The sequence below is a fragment of the Terrapene carolina genome, unplaced genomic scaffold, assembly GCF_002925995.2.
Source record: "Terrapene carolina triunguis isolate 2854851 unplaced genomic scaffold, T_m_triunguis-2.0 Scaffold84, whole genome shotgun sequence".
Lineage (NCBI taxonomy): Eukaryota > Metazoa > Chordata > Testudines > Emydidae > Terrapene > Terrapene triunguis.
In genome coordinates this window covers 5,784,997-5,802,837 of record NW_020664435.1, presented here as the reverse complement: position 1 = coordinate 5,802,837, position 17,841 = coordinate 5,784,997, and the positions used below count along the sequence as shown (strand labels likewise).

The following is a 17,841-nucleotide window of genomic DNA, read 5'->3' as shown; positions in this document are numbered from 1 at the left end:
TTTAATGAGGTGAGCCAGTGGCATTTCTTACTATGACTCAATTATTATCATCCTCCACATACTAATATTCAAGGTTAGTTTTATTTAAATAAAGTATTTTTTTTAAATCATGCCATCTGTAAAAATGTCAAGTTCTGTTGTTTTTAAAGAAAAGTAACTAAAATAGCAACACTGTAGTACAATCATTTTGGCATCAACAAGCAAACAAAGACGTTGGAGTGTTCTGAAGCAGCAGAAATGCATACCTGAGTGATGTAGATTATTTTGTGCAGCTGAATTAGAATCTGCTGAATAGGGTCACTGATCTGGCGCACCTTCCTTTGTGACACAGCAATTCCTGCAGATGCTGCAGATGATAATGCTACAATCAGGAGGAGAGCCCATTTTGTTGTTTTTCCAGGACATATCACTAGTGTGTATAGATTATTTTTTTAAATTATTGTTTCTATATGGAATCTAGAAAAAAAATAGTCCTTTGCCTTTTAATCTCTGACTTTTTCCCAATAATGTCCAAGTCTGAGATCTGTTCTAACACTACAAAAGGATAAAAGGGTTAAATTAAAACCTTACAAGTTTGACAGCCTTATTCATCATAAATTCAAAAGGTAAAATCACTTTCTCTGCTTAATTCAAACTAAAATAGATTATTTGGGAGTGAAGAGGCGTAAATATATTTTGCTACTCATAAAAGCCTTTTCAGTTTTATGTGTAGGGTTACCTAACAATATAATAAACACAATCCTCTGATTTTAATTGTGGCAAACTATCTGTTATTTTGCACACAGATTAACACATGCTCCTTTGCTTTCAAATATTTTATTACTATTAACAAGCATCTCTTTTACCTTAGAAATTATAATATGTCTTATGTAGATAGTATGGAAGTATTCTTTTCATAAAATAGTTTTATTCCCACTTATTGTGCCATATGTTCCTTGTAACAGTGAACTTTTCTTTCCAATATCTAGCCGCATCAGCTTTTGAGAACACCTCAATGAGACTGTGAGACAATGGATTTCCTCATGTTTTCTGTTCATTGCCTAACTCAATGAAAATGGTAGTTATTTGTCAGAATTCCCTGTTCCTGCCAGATACCATTTTGGCTGACAGACAAAAAATAATAATTATAATAATTCAGGACAGGTTAAGGAGGAACCTGTTAAAGGCCCTCTAGATATCATCATCACAGTAAGTATATTACTAAATAATTGGCATATATCATGCATAATGTAAAAGGCCCTAGATGCTAACCAAAATGCAATGCTGTAAATGAAGCCCATCATTTCACTCCCCTATCCTCTGCCCAGAGAAGTGTTAATGCAATGTTATAATCGAGATTTCAAATCTATAGTCCCCATGGCAAGTGTATCTCAGCGTGCTAGCACATAAGCAGAATTATGTATTATATGGTGTTAGTGTAGTTGCTCTACATATTCTGTATGTATACATAATACACACATACAATTTATGTCTGTATGTACACAGATTATAGTTATGCATATAAAATATATACACACATGTATAAATGCACACACACAGGGCAGCAGCTGTGTGCCAGAAACCAGAGAGGGGAACCCCTGAAGCCAGCTAAAAGGATTCCCTTCCTTGGCACCCTTGTAGAAAAGGAGGTTTTGAAACAGGCTAGACAACGTCACAGGAATCAAGGCCTGGAAAGCACAGCCAAAAAAAAAAAAAGAAAATCTTCACAAAAATAATCGCTAAAAAAATTATTATTGTTGAATTTTACATCTGAGTATTTTAAACTATGAGTCAGATTTGTGTGTGTTTGCGTGGTGCCAAGGGATCGATATTTCTTGCTTTGCGAAGATTGATGTTGTGTGAAATTCCAGTTGTTGACATAAAATTGGTTCTATTAGTGCCATGGAGTACACATGGCACTGATAATAATGACTTCCACCAGCAGGTGACTGAGTCCTTTGTGTGGTGGCGCTAGGGAGATGGAACTTACTTCCCTTGACATCCACCTCAGACAATCCCTGCCCCACTTTTTAAAAAACTACTGAAGACACAGCAGGTGTTTCCACCTGAAATCCCTGTCAGCTCCGGTGTATGACTCCTGCTTAATGACATCATTATATCTTTTTAGTATTTTATTTGCGGGTTTTTTTGTATTGTCTGTTAATTGTTGTTTTGTTATATATTTTAACTGTGCAGCATCTTGAGCACCTTGCCATGGGGCACTTTATCAATAAAATTAACATTTTCTGTAGATTTAGTGGCATGAATTTACTCTGTTTCATAGTCCATCATGCTACATATACATGAGTGGAGATTCATACAAGCAGAGCTACCTTCATCTGTGAATATGCAGGGAAAATTGGCTTTAAAACCTCAAACTTTCAGTTGTCAGATTAATTGAATATTGATAAAAAGGTGAGTATGGGTTATAGAAAACACCAAATGCAAATACAAATTTAATCCCCACGTATACATGTGTGTGATGTACTCATGAAAGTCATTGGGTTTTTTAAACACACACACATACCCTTTCCGTTGGTCACAGAAGTAAGCTTGTTTCAGGATACTGAGTACAGACTTTACAAATTTAGAAGTTATTGTTTTATCTGGTTTGTAAAGTATTTCTCTCTTAATAAAATTTCAGAAAATCATGCCCCTATGCATTGTCTCCAGTTTCTCACCCTCACTGAGAACAGAGGCACCAACAATCTTTTTTTTTTAATTTAGTGTTTTGACTTTTAATTTTTCTTTAGTCAGAGTTATAACTTAAGCACACATTATGGGTCAATTTTTCAAATATAGGAGGCAATAGGTATGCATACAAAAAACTACACACATCTGGTGCATGCACCAGTAACTGCTTCACTGTGTTTGCAAAGGTGGATTTTTACTGATGCACTTGTTGAATCTCTGTTTGATAATCCAGAACTGTGTCTGACAGAAAAATTGGAGGAATTGGGACAAAAAAAATTCAAAGTAATTTTCTTTAACAAAAGCAATCATTCATAGTTTTAGAATTAAGAACACAACACTTTTTTAAAGGCTTTTACTTATTATGAATAATGTATTCAATTAGTTATTGCTGATTTTATTTAGGCAAGAAAGAAATGTAAAACCGATTGTTATAATTGAATTATTTACAACAAAGAGAAAGAGAAGCTGAATTTTCCAATTTTATTGCATGAACATATTATCTAGATTTGCATGCTTTCCTTTCAAGCTAGATCATCACTATCTGTTATTCTACTCAATCTGTAGTATCGATTCATTCATGAAATACAGCTAGAGGAAGTTATGCATTCATAGGTGCTATATTTTTGCCTGGGCAAAATACAGTAGAACCTCAGAGTTATGAATGCCTTGGGAATGATGGCTGTTCGTAACTCTGAAATGTTTGCAATTCTGAACAAAACGTTATGGTTGTTCTTTCAAAAGTTTACAACTGAACATTGACTTACTACAGCTTTGACACTTTACTATGCAGAAGAAAAATGTTGCTTTAACCGTCTTAATTTAAATGAAACAACCACAGAAACAGTTTCCTTACCTTGTCAAATCTTTTTTTTAAACTTTCCCCTTTTTTTTTTTAGTAGTTTACATTTAACACAATACTGTAGTGTATTTACTTTTTTATTTATTTATTTTTGTCGTTGCTGCTGCTTGATTGTGTACTTCCGGTTCCAAATGAGGTGTGTGGTTAACCAGCCAGTTTGTAACTCTGAGGTTCTACTGTACATTTATTTATATTACAACTGTATTGTAAATTTTTTGATTTACAGCTTTGTGAAACCATCCAATAAGAGGTATATGGCTTTCAGCATAATAGGTTACATACATGAAATTGGAGTTTATAAACATATCTCCTCCCAAAGCTACTGCCTTGGATTTCTGAGCTATGTCATGAATACTCACTAAATCACTTATGGATAGGTATGTACGGTCAGTTTTGCCCCTCTATACATGTACCCAAAGATGACAAGAGGGCATTTCAAGACACTGCTTGGTAAGAACCTGAAGACAAGCTGGGAGGAGGAGAGTTTGGAATTGTGGAAAAGACCAACGGAGAGAAAGAACCCCACTCTTGGAAATCAGGAAGTAGCATTCACCCGGAGATAAGACTGAGGAAGAACTGGAATTTGACAGAGGCAGGTGAGATGATAGAGTAAGAATAGCTTAACCAAATTAGAAAAAGTAATAATAGTAATGCAAAAAGGCCTAGAGATATCCTAAAACAGACATGATAGCCAAAGGGTAAACAGTGTTATGCCTTCTGCTCAAAAATAGTCATTACAGCATAGACACCGCCAACATTATTCTTGTGATGGTCTATAGGCTGTAATATATTATATCTCTAATAGGAATTTGATGTAGTAGCCAAAATTGCCTGGTGCAGTGATAACGTTTTCTTTCTGTTGGTACCCATATGTAAGTAACTAAATGTTCTTAATATTTTTCCCTTAAGAATAACAGTTAAAAGGCTGTTTACTTGTTTTGAAGCAAAAATGTTCATTGGCTAGCCAGCAAGTAATCTCAAACTCCTATGTGATTTGTTCCCTCCCTTCCTCAATGAGATATCAGATATAGATTGGCCACAGGCAGCTTGATAGAAACAAATTTACTAGCTTTCTTAAATGAACTAGTATTGCTGAGCTATTTACTAAGCAGAGTACACTAAACCCCGATTTATGGACTACACAATGAAAAGTTAACTATGCTTCATTAATTAAAGAGCACTATGCATCTACCTTTTGAACCATAGTGGCATAATAATGATTTATTTGTGTTCCATGGAAAAATATTAATTCAAACTTTAAGGATCATTAGAAAAAATATTGCTGACCAAGCTTTAGACCATTTTAAAAGACTAAAGCATACAACTATGTATTATGTCTTCTGCAAACAAAAATTGATTCACAGAAAGTCAGAAGATACAACTGATTTAACACTGGGACGATTCTTATTTTCACGTAGGCCCCCTCTACACTGTTCTGCCTGCCAGAATAGTGTAAAGGGGTTTTAATATACTTCAGATTTAAAGTTCTATAATTCCTACATGATAAATCAATTGCAACTTATGACTTTCTAATGTTGCACATTTACAAGTCATATACATTATCACTTCTGGATCTTAAATAAAGACCTTAGTCATCAGCAGATTGTCAGTATGGATCCATATTCTCAGGGGATTAGATAGTAGTACAGGGGTGGGCAAACTTTTTGGCCCAAGAGCCACATCTGGGTGGGGAAATTGCATGCAGGGCCAGAATGTAGGGCTGAGGCAGGGGGTTGGGGTGCGGGAGGGAGTGCGGAGTGTGAGAGGGGGCTCAGGGCAGGGGTTGGGGTGCAGGAAGGGGTGTGGAGTGTGGGAAGGGGCTCAGGGCAGGGGGTTGGGGTGCAGGAGGGGTCAGCAGGGGGTTGGGGTGCAGGATACAAGAAAGGTTTAGGGTGCGGACTCCAGCCCGGCGCCGCTTACCTGGAGCTGCTCCAGGGTGGCAGCGGCGCGTAGTGGGGCTAAGACAGGCTCCCTGGCCCTGCGCCGTGCTGCTCCCGGAAGCAGCCGGCACTACGTCCCTGCGGCCGCTTCCGGGAGCGGGGGCATAGGGCTCCGCGCGCTGCCCTCACCTGTGAGTACCTCTCCCGAAGCTCCCATTGGGTTCCCCGTTCCCGGCCAATGGGAGCTGCGAGGGGTGGTGCCTAAAGGCGAGGACAGTGTGCGGAGCCCTCTGCCGCCCCCCCACTTCCCCCCAGGGGCCGCAGGGACATGATGCCGGCCACTTCCAGCAGCAGCGCGGGGCCCACGGCACCACGGGGGTGGCAATCCCACGGGCCGGATCCAAACGGATCCAGCCCACAGGACATAGTTTGCCCACCCCTGTAGTAGTAGCAAAATTCGGAGGGAAACTTATTAAACAAGATTGTACAACTGCTATCCCAGATTGGGCATCTGATCTGGAAACCAACTCAAGAGCATAAATGCATGTATTGAAATCCAGAGAGCAGACATACATCTCTGCAATGGAGGTATTTCTAAGACATGCTTTAGAGTCTACTTTAGATCTAGGCCCTAAAACCTTCTAATGGGAGATATCAACATTCTCTTTAATTTACCCTAAGGGCAGTTATGTTGTCTCACAGACCATTATGATTTTGAGACATTCTAGCTAGATACCCCAGGGTGCATTCACAGAGTTTGTATATCTCTAATTACAACACTTTTGAGAAAACAATAGCCACTGTTATAATTGGGCAATAATTTGTGTTTTGTATTGTGTAATTAAAATTCCCAAAACAGACTTAATAACCAAAAAGCTGTGAAACAACAGTTACTGTATGTACATGGAAGAGTCTCTATGAAGAACAATATTCCAATTGCTCAAAAATTTTTTCTTTCAAATACAACTGAATCCAGGTGACAGCGTAGATTATGAAGTAACAGCATAGAGTATTTAAATCATATCAGTGAGAATAAAAAGCATCTGAAACTACAAGACTGCTTCACCAATGATGATATATGTGCAAACGTATTGTAACTTACAAAGACTCTATGCAGCACTACCTACTCAGGAGAAATTCCAACTGCATTAAATGGAAATTTGCGCTGGGTAAGGCATGCTAAAATAGAGCCCTGAAGAATTTTCTTGGAATTCATATTTTTAAAATGTTTCCTTAAGGATCACTCACATACTGTGTTTCTGTCTCATACATAATGTTGTGCTCTCCTATCATTTGTTTCACTTCAAAATGTTACTGTTGAGTACTACCATGATCTTTTAGGTTGCGAAGAACCACAGCTGGAAGGCTATAAGACTGCCACCCTGTCACTAACGATGTCTCTATTTTCTTAACGTTGGCCCTGAACATGAGCGTAGGTACTCTCAGAAGCAGATCAAGAGGCAGCAAAGCTGAAGAAATAAAAAAGGGAGATACTGTATATGCAACTAAAACAAAATTTAAAAGAACTTGGAAATGGTAAGATTAATTTCAGTACAAGTCTGGTTGTCATAAACATGTAATTACCTGGTCTTGGTCTTGATCCTAGGCCTCCAATATAATCTCTATAAAACAGAAGTAGGTTTGATATTGTCTTGTTTCAAATCATATAAATTTGTTTCAAATAAAATAAAATATAAAATCATAGAGGAAATATAAAATATCCCTTGCTCCCTTCACATGCCTCCTCCTGATCTCCTACCTCCCATCCCTTTCTCCCCAATATTTGGCACAGTCCAGCAGCTTCAGCTACATGACCCGGAATCAACATTTTAAAATAATTTTGAACACTGCACCGTATACATATGAAAATATCTCTCTGCAAGTGATCCTGGCCATAGTCACAGGTAAAGAAAATTAGGGTTGTGAGGGGGACAAGATTAAACAATGTTAAAAGAAACAACATATTGTGCCTGCCTCTGTAAGGTGCATGTACCACTTTGCAGAGCTTTTCTCTGATCTGGTCCAAAACAAAACAAAAAAGACCCACAAACAGAGGTCGACTTGTTTCAGCAGTGTGAAAAAACAATGATCCTTAATTTACAAAGTTTCTGGCAAGCAGTAGACAGGACTGACAACCACAGGTGTCCAAAATCATGAGTCAAGTTCCAAAAATAAATCATGAGACTGGTTTAAAAAGCATGAGTTTTTTTATACAATAATATATTGAAGGTTCTGTTTATTTGCCTTCTGGTTTTTGAGCCTTTAACGTGCAGCAAAAGAGTGTTAGATCCAGATCTTCAGTGTATAAAACCTTCACTAATCCGCTAAACTATCTAAACCTTTTTCCTCAGTATAGCTCAACACACTTTATATAGGCGGGTAAGTATTATTAGCCCCACTTTACCTATGGTGACTATAAGGAACAGAAAATTTGCATTGATGGCATTCTTGTCTAGTGGATAAAAGGTATTAGTTGATCAGAGTCTACTCCAGGTTCTAACAAGACTTTGTATGTGATCTTATAATAATAATATAATAATATATGGAGATATACCTATCTCATAGAACTGGAAGGGACCCTGAAAGGTCATCGAATCCAGCCCCCTGCCTTCACTAGCAGGACCAAGTACTGATTTTGCCCCAGATCCCTAAATGGCCCCCTCAAGGATTGAACTCACAACCCTGGGTTTAGCAGGCCAATGCTCAAACCACTGAGCTATCCCTCCCCAAATTGCATAACCTTTGCATAACCTCAGTTATTCCATTGTAAAAGGGTGGTACCAATGTTGGCCTATCTCACACAAGTGGTGTGATGCCTCACTAAAAAGGATTGTGAAGGTCTACGTACTATTAAGGTCAGTTAACAAAGATGTGGGAATAGTATTCAAGACCTCTTGGTACCCTTCCTGGTGCTCATTCCTCCATAGACTAAGAAGGCATTTATATGTTGACAGCAACAGGAGAATCTATTTTATCAGATCATGGATTTCCCAAAACATTCATCTAATTTTGTAAAGAAGCACTAGCTGGTTTAGAGTACTTCAAAGGACAAGACACTTGTGTGCACAGTTAAATACACACACATGCATATTTTTTCCCACCAAAAATATGCTTTGTTCAAAATATGTTGCAGAAATAAAAAATTGTATTTTTCTACCAGCTCTAGTTGGAACTGACATAAAGGTGTCCAGTCATAAAACTGCACTGGTTTAACTAAATCAATTTAATGTCATACCTTTTGTTAAACCGGTGCAACTTCTGTGCATAGACAATCTATAACAGTATGTTGACAGTAGAGTTTTTACCTCAAGTTAATTGATTGCCAGTTAGCTTGAGGTAATTAACACGTTTGCAGACACTCCACAAAAGTTTTATCCAGGACAACTGGAAAAAATTCTTTGTGGAATATCCAAACTGGAATTCAAAATAACGATGATCAAATCTGATTTTTGAAACCTAAAATTGTACATACCTTGTCTGAGGTGGTCTTTCAGAAGCACTGAAACTTCGTTTAATTATACCTGAAACAAATGCACAAAGGTTATATTCTCTGTATTGAAAGAATAGTTTAGAAATAAAATATAGTCAATTTCCCAGCAGATATACTGTGCTGAAATCTTAACCCCCCACCATCCTTTTAGGACTAAATGTAATCTTCAAAATTCAAATAACACATTTAAGAACTGAGTCCCCTTGTGATGCACCAAAGATCTGCCTGCATCGTAACCAAGATCTCACTACCACAAAGACTGATGTATATGTTGGATCACTCACTTGCTTAAAAGCTAAGCATGTATTGAAGTCTTTGCAAGGCTGGGGCCTTAAGGTGTATCTTTTTCCTTGCAGAAAGAGTACTATTTTTCAGAGAGAAAATTTTCAGTTTTCATGGCACAATATAAAATATCATAAACATATATTTAATGCCGTATGTAATACTAGAAATGTCTTAGTACACAACAGCAGGAAATAAATACAAAACTTAAAATTGCCACTAATTTTTAGCTTTTTTACTTTGGGCCAAATTCTGTCACTCTTGTGTACATGAGCAGTACCTTACTTCTCAAATAGTCCCACTGATTTAAAGACACAAAAGATAACGTGCAGTGAGGTTAACTGACTTGCTCACAATTATGCAGTGAATCAGTAGGACAGCTAGAGCAGAACCCAGTGTGTCTGTTCTGTTCTCTAACTACTGGACTGAGCAGTCTCCTAATCAATGCTAGGATATTCATTCACATAGTTCCCCAATGCATCAAGAGGAGGGAAAATCCTCCATAATCTTTACTATTTATTCACTTACAAGCCATGACAGAAAAGATTTCTGTACAACTGTTCCATTTATGATAACTTATCTACTGCTCCGCAAACCATTTTAATTCTAACTGTTTAGACCACTGCCTCTTGCTCCCGTTTTGTGTGGGAAGGCAGAATGTATCTGTACATTCGGAACAAAGAAATATTTCATCCTATCAAAGGTTATCTTAATAACAGAAACTAGGCGGGTCTTCACCATTTTTCCTTTGCATATTCATAGTATATTCTACCCTTGTCTGAGGTACTTATCTTTCCACTACTGGTAGTAACAATGGAAGTATTATCGTCGACTGGGAACAGCAGTGTTTAATCACTCAGAATCGGACAACATTGTACTAAAAAATTTTGTGCCAGATCTTATACTAGTTTTCCCACCATTACTAGTCCTGGTGGAGCTGCATCAGTACTACAGCAAAAGTAGGAGATTTCAGAAAAGGCCCAGCCTTCAAAACTGAATAAACCTCCAAGTGACTTGAATCCTTTTCCATGAGGCTCAAGCACATGTCAAGATGTGAGGCCATCTCTACACTGGCAATTTACAGTGCTGAAACTTTCTCACTCAGAGGTGTGAAAAAACACCCCTCTGAGCAATGCAAGTTTCAGCGCTGTAAAGTGGCAGTGTAGACAGTGCACCAGCACTGGAAGCCATGCTCCCAGCACTGGTAGCTACTCCCCTCACGGGGGTGGTTTTTTTATAATTTGTCTTAAACTGAGCTCCACATGCGACCACACAGCCACGTTAAAGCACTGCTGCGGCAGTGCTTTAATGTTGGTAGTGAAGACATACCCTTAAAATGTACTGCATTATAGACTCTACAGTTTTCTTCCCTTTTCAAGATTCCCTGGCAATAATGAAAAGATCGTGAAGGAGATTGTCATCTATCATGTGCAGCTCGGTTTAAGACAAATTATAAAAGAAACCATTCATCTTTTATTTAGGTCAGAGCTGACAATAAAAAAGTCATGCCTCTCTCTTGTCTTCCCTGTTAATATTGTACACAGCAGAACAGGTACACCTACTGCATGGCACTTGGCTCAAAGAATAGGTAAATGATGCAACTACAAATGGGCTAGATTCTCTTCGATGAGTCAAGAAATAAAATATGGAATATTTTGGCTGCAAATGGATTTAATAGTGAGATTTAAGACAGAGAAGAGAGTTTCCAGAGAACAAATCAATATCCATTGGGCCCTGATTTTGATTTAGGCCTTTGGGCACTACTGATGTACAAATAACATCAACAGGAGAGCCACAAAACTCAGTATCATGTGATGTTAACAGGACATTTTGACAATCATTATATCATGGCCCCTGATTAGGGAGTTTAGAGTGCTTACTGTCTCAAACACATCCTTGTGAAATGTAAAAACTTTGAGTGGGGCTCTTTGGAGTAGCAAATGGCTCCCTTTTTGTTTATGGAAGCAAACACAATAACACCAATCCAAGCATGATAGTGTAGTTTTGATTGACACTGGAGTCACATAGCTTGGGTAGGGATTTTGGATAATAGCCTCAAGGACATGGTTGTAACAGAGTATAATGGGTTTGGGGAATATATAAGAACAAATAGGCTCCTAGAGCAGTAACAGACACCATTTGGCTAGAGACCTTGTTTTGAACACAGAGTTGCTTGATGGAGTTCTGAAAGAGCAGTGTTAACTCAGAGAGGAGCGAGCTTCCCCTTCTCAAGAACATACATACTTCTTAATTATACTAGATATACAGAATCCTGTCCCTGTGTCAAATACATTGTCTCCCAATCAGGAAATAGCTTCCTTCCATAGTCCAACCAGAAGCTGACTCATCATATTTGACCTGCCAGTCTTGTGACTTATGGATATATTGGTGCATGATATTTCACACTAAAGAGCCTGTCTCTATACACTCATAAGTACCTGGCATACATGTAATAGAGACAGTTCCTGAATCACATGCCAAGATGGGGGAAATAATTTTTAGTACCAAAGAAACAGAAGTAGTGATGCAGGTCACTAAACAATAGCTATTGCCCAATGGCCTTGTTGTGGTTAATAATAATAATTTGAATTAGAGTACCACATAAAGTCCTCAGCCGAGACTGGGGTCCCTTTGTGATAGACACTGTACAAACACACAGTAAGTGTTTATACAGTGATTAGCACAAGGTGGCACCTCATATTTAGGCACTATAATAATACAAATAAATAAATACTACCAATAATAATACTAGCAGTAGTAGACTGTAAGCGCTCCCAAGGAGGGACTGTCTAAATAGACAAGCCAGACAAAGGATGAGAGAGGAAACAGAAGCATAGACGGGTGAAGGACTTGCCCAAGGTCACATAGCAGGAATGGAACTCAGGTTGCCTGATAAGGCCATACTTTCTCCTTCCCATAGAAGTCTCCTTGGATTTTGTAGCCCATGGGGCTAGCTCGGCTTCATTATATTTACTGCCTTGCTTCATTATATTCAGCAATAATGCAAGGAATCTACAGGCCTGTATCCTGTAACACATTGGCTTCAGCAGCTAGCATAAGGCTTGAGGCCTATAAACTATGACACAGGTAAATGACCTAATGGTCACCCCTAAGTTTTGGGGAACAGAGTGTGAGGGGGAATTTTGTCCATCATGACATCAGCCAACCACAGGAACATGAGCTAACACCAGCTTTTGGATAAAATGCCCGCAGATATCTGAACACAGGAGTGCCGTGGCAACAAGTTGAAGTACTTGATAATAAATTGAGATCATTAATATGCTAATCTATAGGAGAATGACCCCCAACATTAGTAGCATGAGGAATAAGGAAGAGGGCAGAACCCCCTACTGAATATGTATTAGACACAGTGGTATTAGTGTAACATTTTATAAAAGCTGTATCCCAGCTGGTGGGTGTGGGGGGAGAGATGTAGCCCTTGGGAGGTGCCAGAATGATGGCAACTGCTGATGAGGAGAAAGGTGATGAGGAAGATAATGGCTAACAATTCAAGTTCATCTGCAAGGGATGGTGTGAGTATATGAATGTTCAGATGTACATTCTGTATTATCTCTGTCCACCTTACTGGGTTCGAGTGTTTGTGACTTTGCTAAATGTATTAATAAATTATTGTAAGTATAGAAGAGTTCCTATAGTGTAAGTGTTGCAACTGTGCACATCGGAGTTCCCAACTATACTGTAATTTTAATAATACTGGGCCTGATCTTGGGTGAAGAACCTGTCAAACCTCAAAATGATAACTGGGAATTCTTAAGTAATCAAAATAATTTACACATAATCTATAGATCAGGCTACAATCTGAATGGGGAAAATGGTGTTGTGGGGGGAAATATGGTTTAGTCCAAATGGCTTGTAAATTGAGGGCATGTCTACACGGGGACGCTCAGAGAAGTTAAGGAGAATCAACTAAAAGTGAAAAGTCAATGGGCATAAATTAAAGAGTGTTAACCCCACCTCCACCCACGTTGAAGCTCTCAATCACAAGTAAAGTGGTCTTACTTGTTTGCTGTATATTAATCCTTCTTGGAGGAAGATTAAGGCACAGGTAACTAAGGCCTGGTCTACACTACGAGTTTAGGTCGACTTTAGCAGCGTTAAATCAAATTAAGCCTGGACACGTTCACACGACGAAGCCCTTTCTTTCGACTTAAAGGGCCCTTTAAATCGGTTTCTTTAATCCACCTCCGACGAGGGGATTAGCGATAAAATTGGCCTTAGCGGGTTGGAACTGGGGTAGTGTGGACGGAATTCGACGTTATTTGCCTCTGGGAGCTATCCCACAGTGCTTCATTGTGACCGCTCTGGACAGCACTCTCAACTCAGATGCACTGACCAGGTAGACAGGAAAAGGCCCGCGAACGTTTGAATTTCATTTCCTGTTTGCTCAGCGTGGAGAGCACAGATGACCACGCAGAGCTCATCAGCACAGGTAACTGTGATGGAGTCCCAGGATCACAAAAGAGCTCCAGCATGGACAGAACGGGAGATACGGGATCTGCTCGCCATATGGAGAGATGAATCAGTGCTAGCTGAACTCCGAAGCAGTAAACAAAATAGCAAAATATTAGAAAAGGTCTCCAAGGCCATGAAGGACAGAGGCCATAACAGGGACGCACAGCAGTGCCGCGTGAAAATTAAGGAGCTACGGCAAGCCTACCACAAAGCCAGAGAAGCAAACGGAAGGTCCGGGGCAGAGCCGCAAACATGCTGCTTCTACGCGGAGCTGCATGCCATTCTAGGGGGTGCAGCCACCACTACCCCAACCGTGTGCTATGACTCCCTCACTGGAGAAACACACAGGGAAGCGGGTTCGGGGTACGAGGAAGATGAGGATGGAGATAATGTAGATAGCTCACAGCAGCAAGGAAGCGGAGAAACCGGTTTCCCCAACAGCCAGGATATGTTTATCACCCTGGACCTGGAACCAGTAACCCCCGAACTCACCCAAGGCGTGCTCCCAGACCCTGAGGGCACACAGGGGACCTCTGGTGAGTGTACCTTTGTAAATATTACACATGGTTTAAAAGCAAGCGTGTTTAATGATTAATGATTAATTTGCCCTGGCAATCGCGGCCAGTACAGCTACTGGAAAAGTCTGTTAACGTGTATGGGGATGGACCGGAAATCCTCCAGGGACATCTCCAGAAAACTCTCCTGGATGTACTCCCAAAGCCTTTGCAAAAGGTTTCTGGGGAGGGCTGCCTTATCCCGTCCGCCATGGTAGGACACTTTACCACGCCAGGCCAGTAGCACGTAGTCTGGAATCATTGCATAACAAAGCATGGCAGCGTATGGTCCCGGTGTTTGCTGGCATGCAGACAACATCCATTCCTTATCGCTCTTTGTTATCCTCAGGAGAGCGATATCATTCACGGTCACCTGGTTGAAATGGGGTGATTTTATTAAGGGGACATTCAGAGGTGCCCCTTCCTGGTCTGCTGAACAGAAATATTCCCCGCTGTTAGCCACGCGGTGGGGGGGAGGGGTGAAGTGATCATCCCAGAGAATTGGGGGGGGGGGGAGGGGAGTTAGTTGGGTTTGTGCTGCATGTTAACCCGGAAACCGCAGCCCCTCCTTTTACATTGCAAACCCATTTTAAATGGGCAACCCAACGGGTGCTTGGTATGAGAAATGAGAGCGCTACATGTTAAGAAGGTTAAAAAAGCCAAAAGACTGTGTCTTACCATGGCTGCCTGCAAGCCGAATTCTGTTGCCTGGCACTGCGTGAGTGATCTCTCACACCAAACCGGCAGGCCCTCAATATAAGAGGAAAAATGCGACCTTGTAACGAAAGCACATGTGCTGTGTAATGTGAACAGCAAAATTTAACGTGAAAGAGTGTACCCATTGTTCTCTAAAATGTGTCTTTTTTAACCACCTCTCCCTTCTCCTCCACCAGCTGCAAATGTTTCTCCTTCACAGAGGCTAGTGAAGATTAGAAGGAGAAAACGGAGGACGCGGGACGATATGTTCACAGAGCTCCAGATGTCCTCCCACGCTGACAGAGCACAGCAGAATGCGTGGAGGCAGTCAATGTCAGACTACAGTAAAGCACAATATGAACGAGAGGAGAGGTGGCGGGCTGAATCGTGGGATGAACAGAGCAAGTGGCGGGCTGAAGATGATAGGTGGCGTCAGCTTGCAGACAGAAGGCAAGAGTCGATGCTCCGGTTGCTGGAGCATCAAACTGATATGTTCCAGCGTATGGTTGAGCTGCAGGAAAGGCAGCAGGAGCAGAGACCGCCGCTACAGCCCCTGTGTAACCAACAGCCCTCCTCCCCAGGTTCCATAGCCTCCTCACCCAGACACCCAAGAACACGGTGGGGGGCCCTCCGGCCACCCAGTCACTCCACCCCAGATGACTGCCCGAGCATCAGAAGGCTGGCCTTCAATAAGAGTTAAAGTTTTAAACTGCAGTGTGTCCTTTTCCTTCCCTCCTCCCCCACCCATCCCGGGCTACCTTGGCAATTATCCCCCTAGTTGTGTGATGAATTAATAAAGAATGCATGAATGTGAAGTAACAATGACTTTATTGCCTCTGCAAGCGGTGCTCGAAGGGGGGAGGGGAGGGTGGGGTGGTTGGTTTACAGGGAAGTAGACTGAACCGGGTGGGGGGCAGCGGAGGGTTCATCAAGGAGAAACAAACAGAAGTTTCACACCGTAGCCTGCCCAGTCACAAAACTCGTTTTCAAAGCTTCTCTGATGCGCACCGTGCCCTGATGTGCTCCTCTAACCGCCCTGGTGTCTGGCTGCATGTCATCAGCGGCCAGGCGATTTGCCTCAACCTCCCACCCCGCCATAAATGTCTCCCCCTTACTCTCACAGATATTGTGGAGCGCACAGCAAGCAGCAATAACAATGGGGATATTCTTTTCGCTGAGGTCTGAGCGAGTCAGTAAGCTGAGCCAGCGCGCTTTTAAATGTCCAAATGCACATTCCACCACCATTCGGCACTTGCTCAGCCTGTAGTTGAACAGGTCCTGACTCCTGTCCAGGCTGCCTGTGTACGGCTTCATGAGCCATGGCATTAAGGGGTAGGCTGGGTCCCCAAGGATCACGATAGGCATTCAACATCCCCAACGGTTACTTTCTGGTCCGGGAAGAAAGTCCCTTCCTCCAGCTTTCGAAACAGAGCAGAGTGCCTGAAGACGCGAGCATCATGTACCTTTCCCGGCCATCCCACGTTGATGTTGGTGAAACGTCCCTTGTGATCCACCAGGGCTTGCAGCAGCATTGAAAAGTACCCCTTGCGGTTTATGTACTCGGTGGCTTGGTGCTCCGGTGCCAAGATAGGGATATGGGTTCCGTCTATGTCCCCACCACAGTTTGGGAATCCCATTGCAGCAAAGCCATCCACTATGGCCTGCACGTTTCCCAGTCACTACCCTTGATATCACCAGGTGTTTCATTGCCCTGGCAACTTGGATCACAGCAGCCCCCTCAGTAGATTTGCCCACTCCAAATTGCTGTCTGGCGTTGCAAGCTTCCACAGGGCTATCGCCACTCGCTTCTCAACTGTGAGGGCTGCTCTCATCCTGGTATTCTGGCGCTTCAGGGCAGGGGAAAGCAAGTCACAAAGTTCCAAGAAAGTGCCCTTACGCATGCGAAAGTTTTGCAGCCACTGGGAATCGTCCCACACCTGCAGCACGATGCGGTCCCACCAGTCTGTGCTTGTTTCCCGGGCCCAGAATCGGCGTTCCACGGCATGAACCTGCCCCAGTAACACCATGATTTCCACATTGCTGGGGCCTGTGCCTTGTGAGAGGTCTATGTCCATGTCAATTTCCTCATCACTCTCGTCGCCGCGCTGCAATCGCCTCCTCGGCTGGTCCTGGTTTTGCTTTGGCATGTCCTGGCTCTGCATATACTCCAGGACAATGCACGTGGTGTTCATAGTGCTCATAATTGCCGTGGTGATCTGAGCAGGCTCCATGATCCCAGTGCTAGCTATGGCGTCTGGTCTGAAAAAAGGCGCGAAACTAGTATCTGACGGACCAGGGGAAAGAGGGAGGGAGGGGCAAGTGACGACATGGCGTACAGGTAGAGGGAATTAAAATCAACAAAGGTGGCTGTGCATCAGGCAGAAACACAAACAACTGTCACACAGAATGGCCCCCCCCAAAGATTGAACTCAAAAGCCTGGGTTTAGCAGGCCATTTATTTCACGGAGGGAGGGGGAAACAAATGAATAAAGAACAAATCTATTTTTTTACATCTTAAGCTGGCAGACGACGGTGCAGCATGACTGATAGCCCTCGGCATCTTCTGGGTGCTTGGCAGCAAATACTGGGCGTTTGGCAGTTAGTGTACTAAGATTGATAGCCATCATCGTCAAGACAGTTCAATAAGACTGAGCATGTCTGCCCAGGTGCCTCTGATCGAACCGCAATATGACGATGACGGATATCAATCTTAATACACCATCTACTGCCAAAAGGCAAGGGGCTGCTGCTGTGTAGCAATGCAGCACCACGTCTGCCAGCACCCAGATCGCCCTCAGCCTCTTCTGGGTGCTTAGCAGAAAATACTGGGCGCTTGGCAGAAAATGGCATACTACGATTGATAGCCATCATCATCAAGACAGTTCGCTAGGACTGAGCATGTCTGCCCAGGTGCCCATGATTGACAGCCACTGC

General features: G+C 41.9%; 1 protein-coding gene across 1 annotated transcript in view; it reads right to left on the bottom strand.

The window, feature by feature from the left end:
• LOC112111638 (serine/threonine-protein kinase Nek10) overlaps positions 1 to 17,841 on the bottom strand; it is a 78,037-nt gene that overhangs the window by 8,913 nt on the left and 51,283 nt on the right. The window contains exons 7-10 of the mRNA XM_029911003.1: positions 8,885 to 8,933; positions 6,997 to 7,034; positions 6,741 to 6,881; positions 246 to 346 (exon numbers count right to left, since the gene is read on the bottom strand). Coding sequence (XP_029766863.1) covers positions 246 to 346; positions 6,741 to 6,881; positions 6,997 to 7,034; positions 8,885 to 8,933 — 329 coding nt within the window. The remainder of the gene's footprint in view (positions 1 to 245; positions 347 to 6,740; positions 6,882 to 6,996; positions 7,035 to 8,884; positions 8,934 to 17,841) is intronic.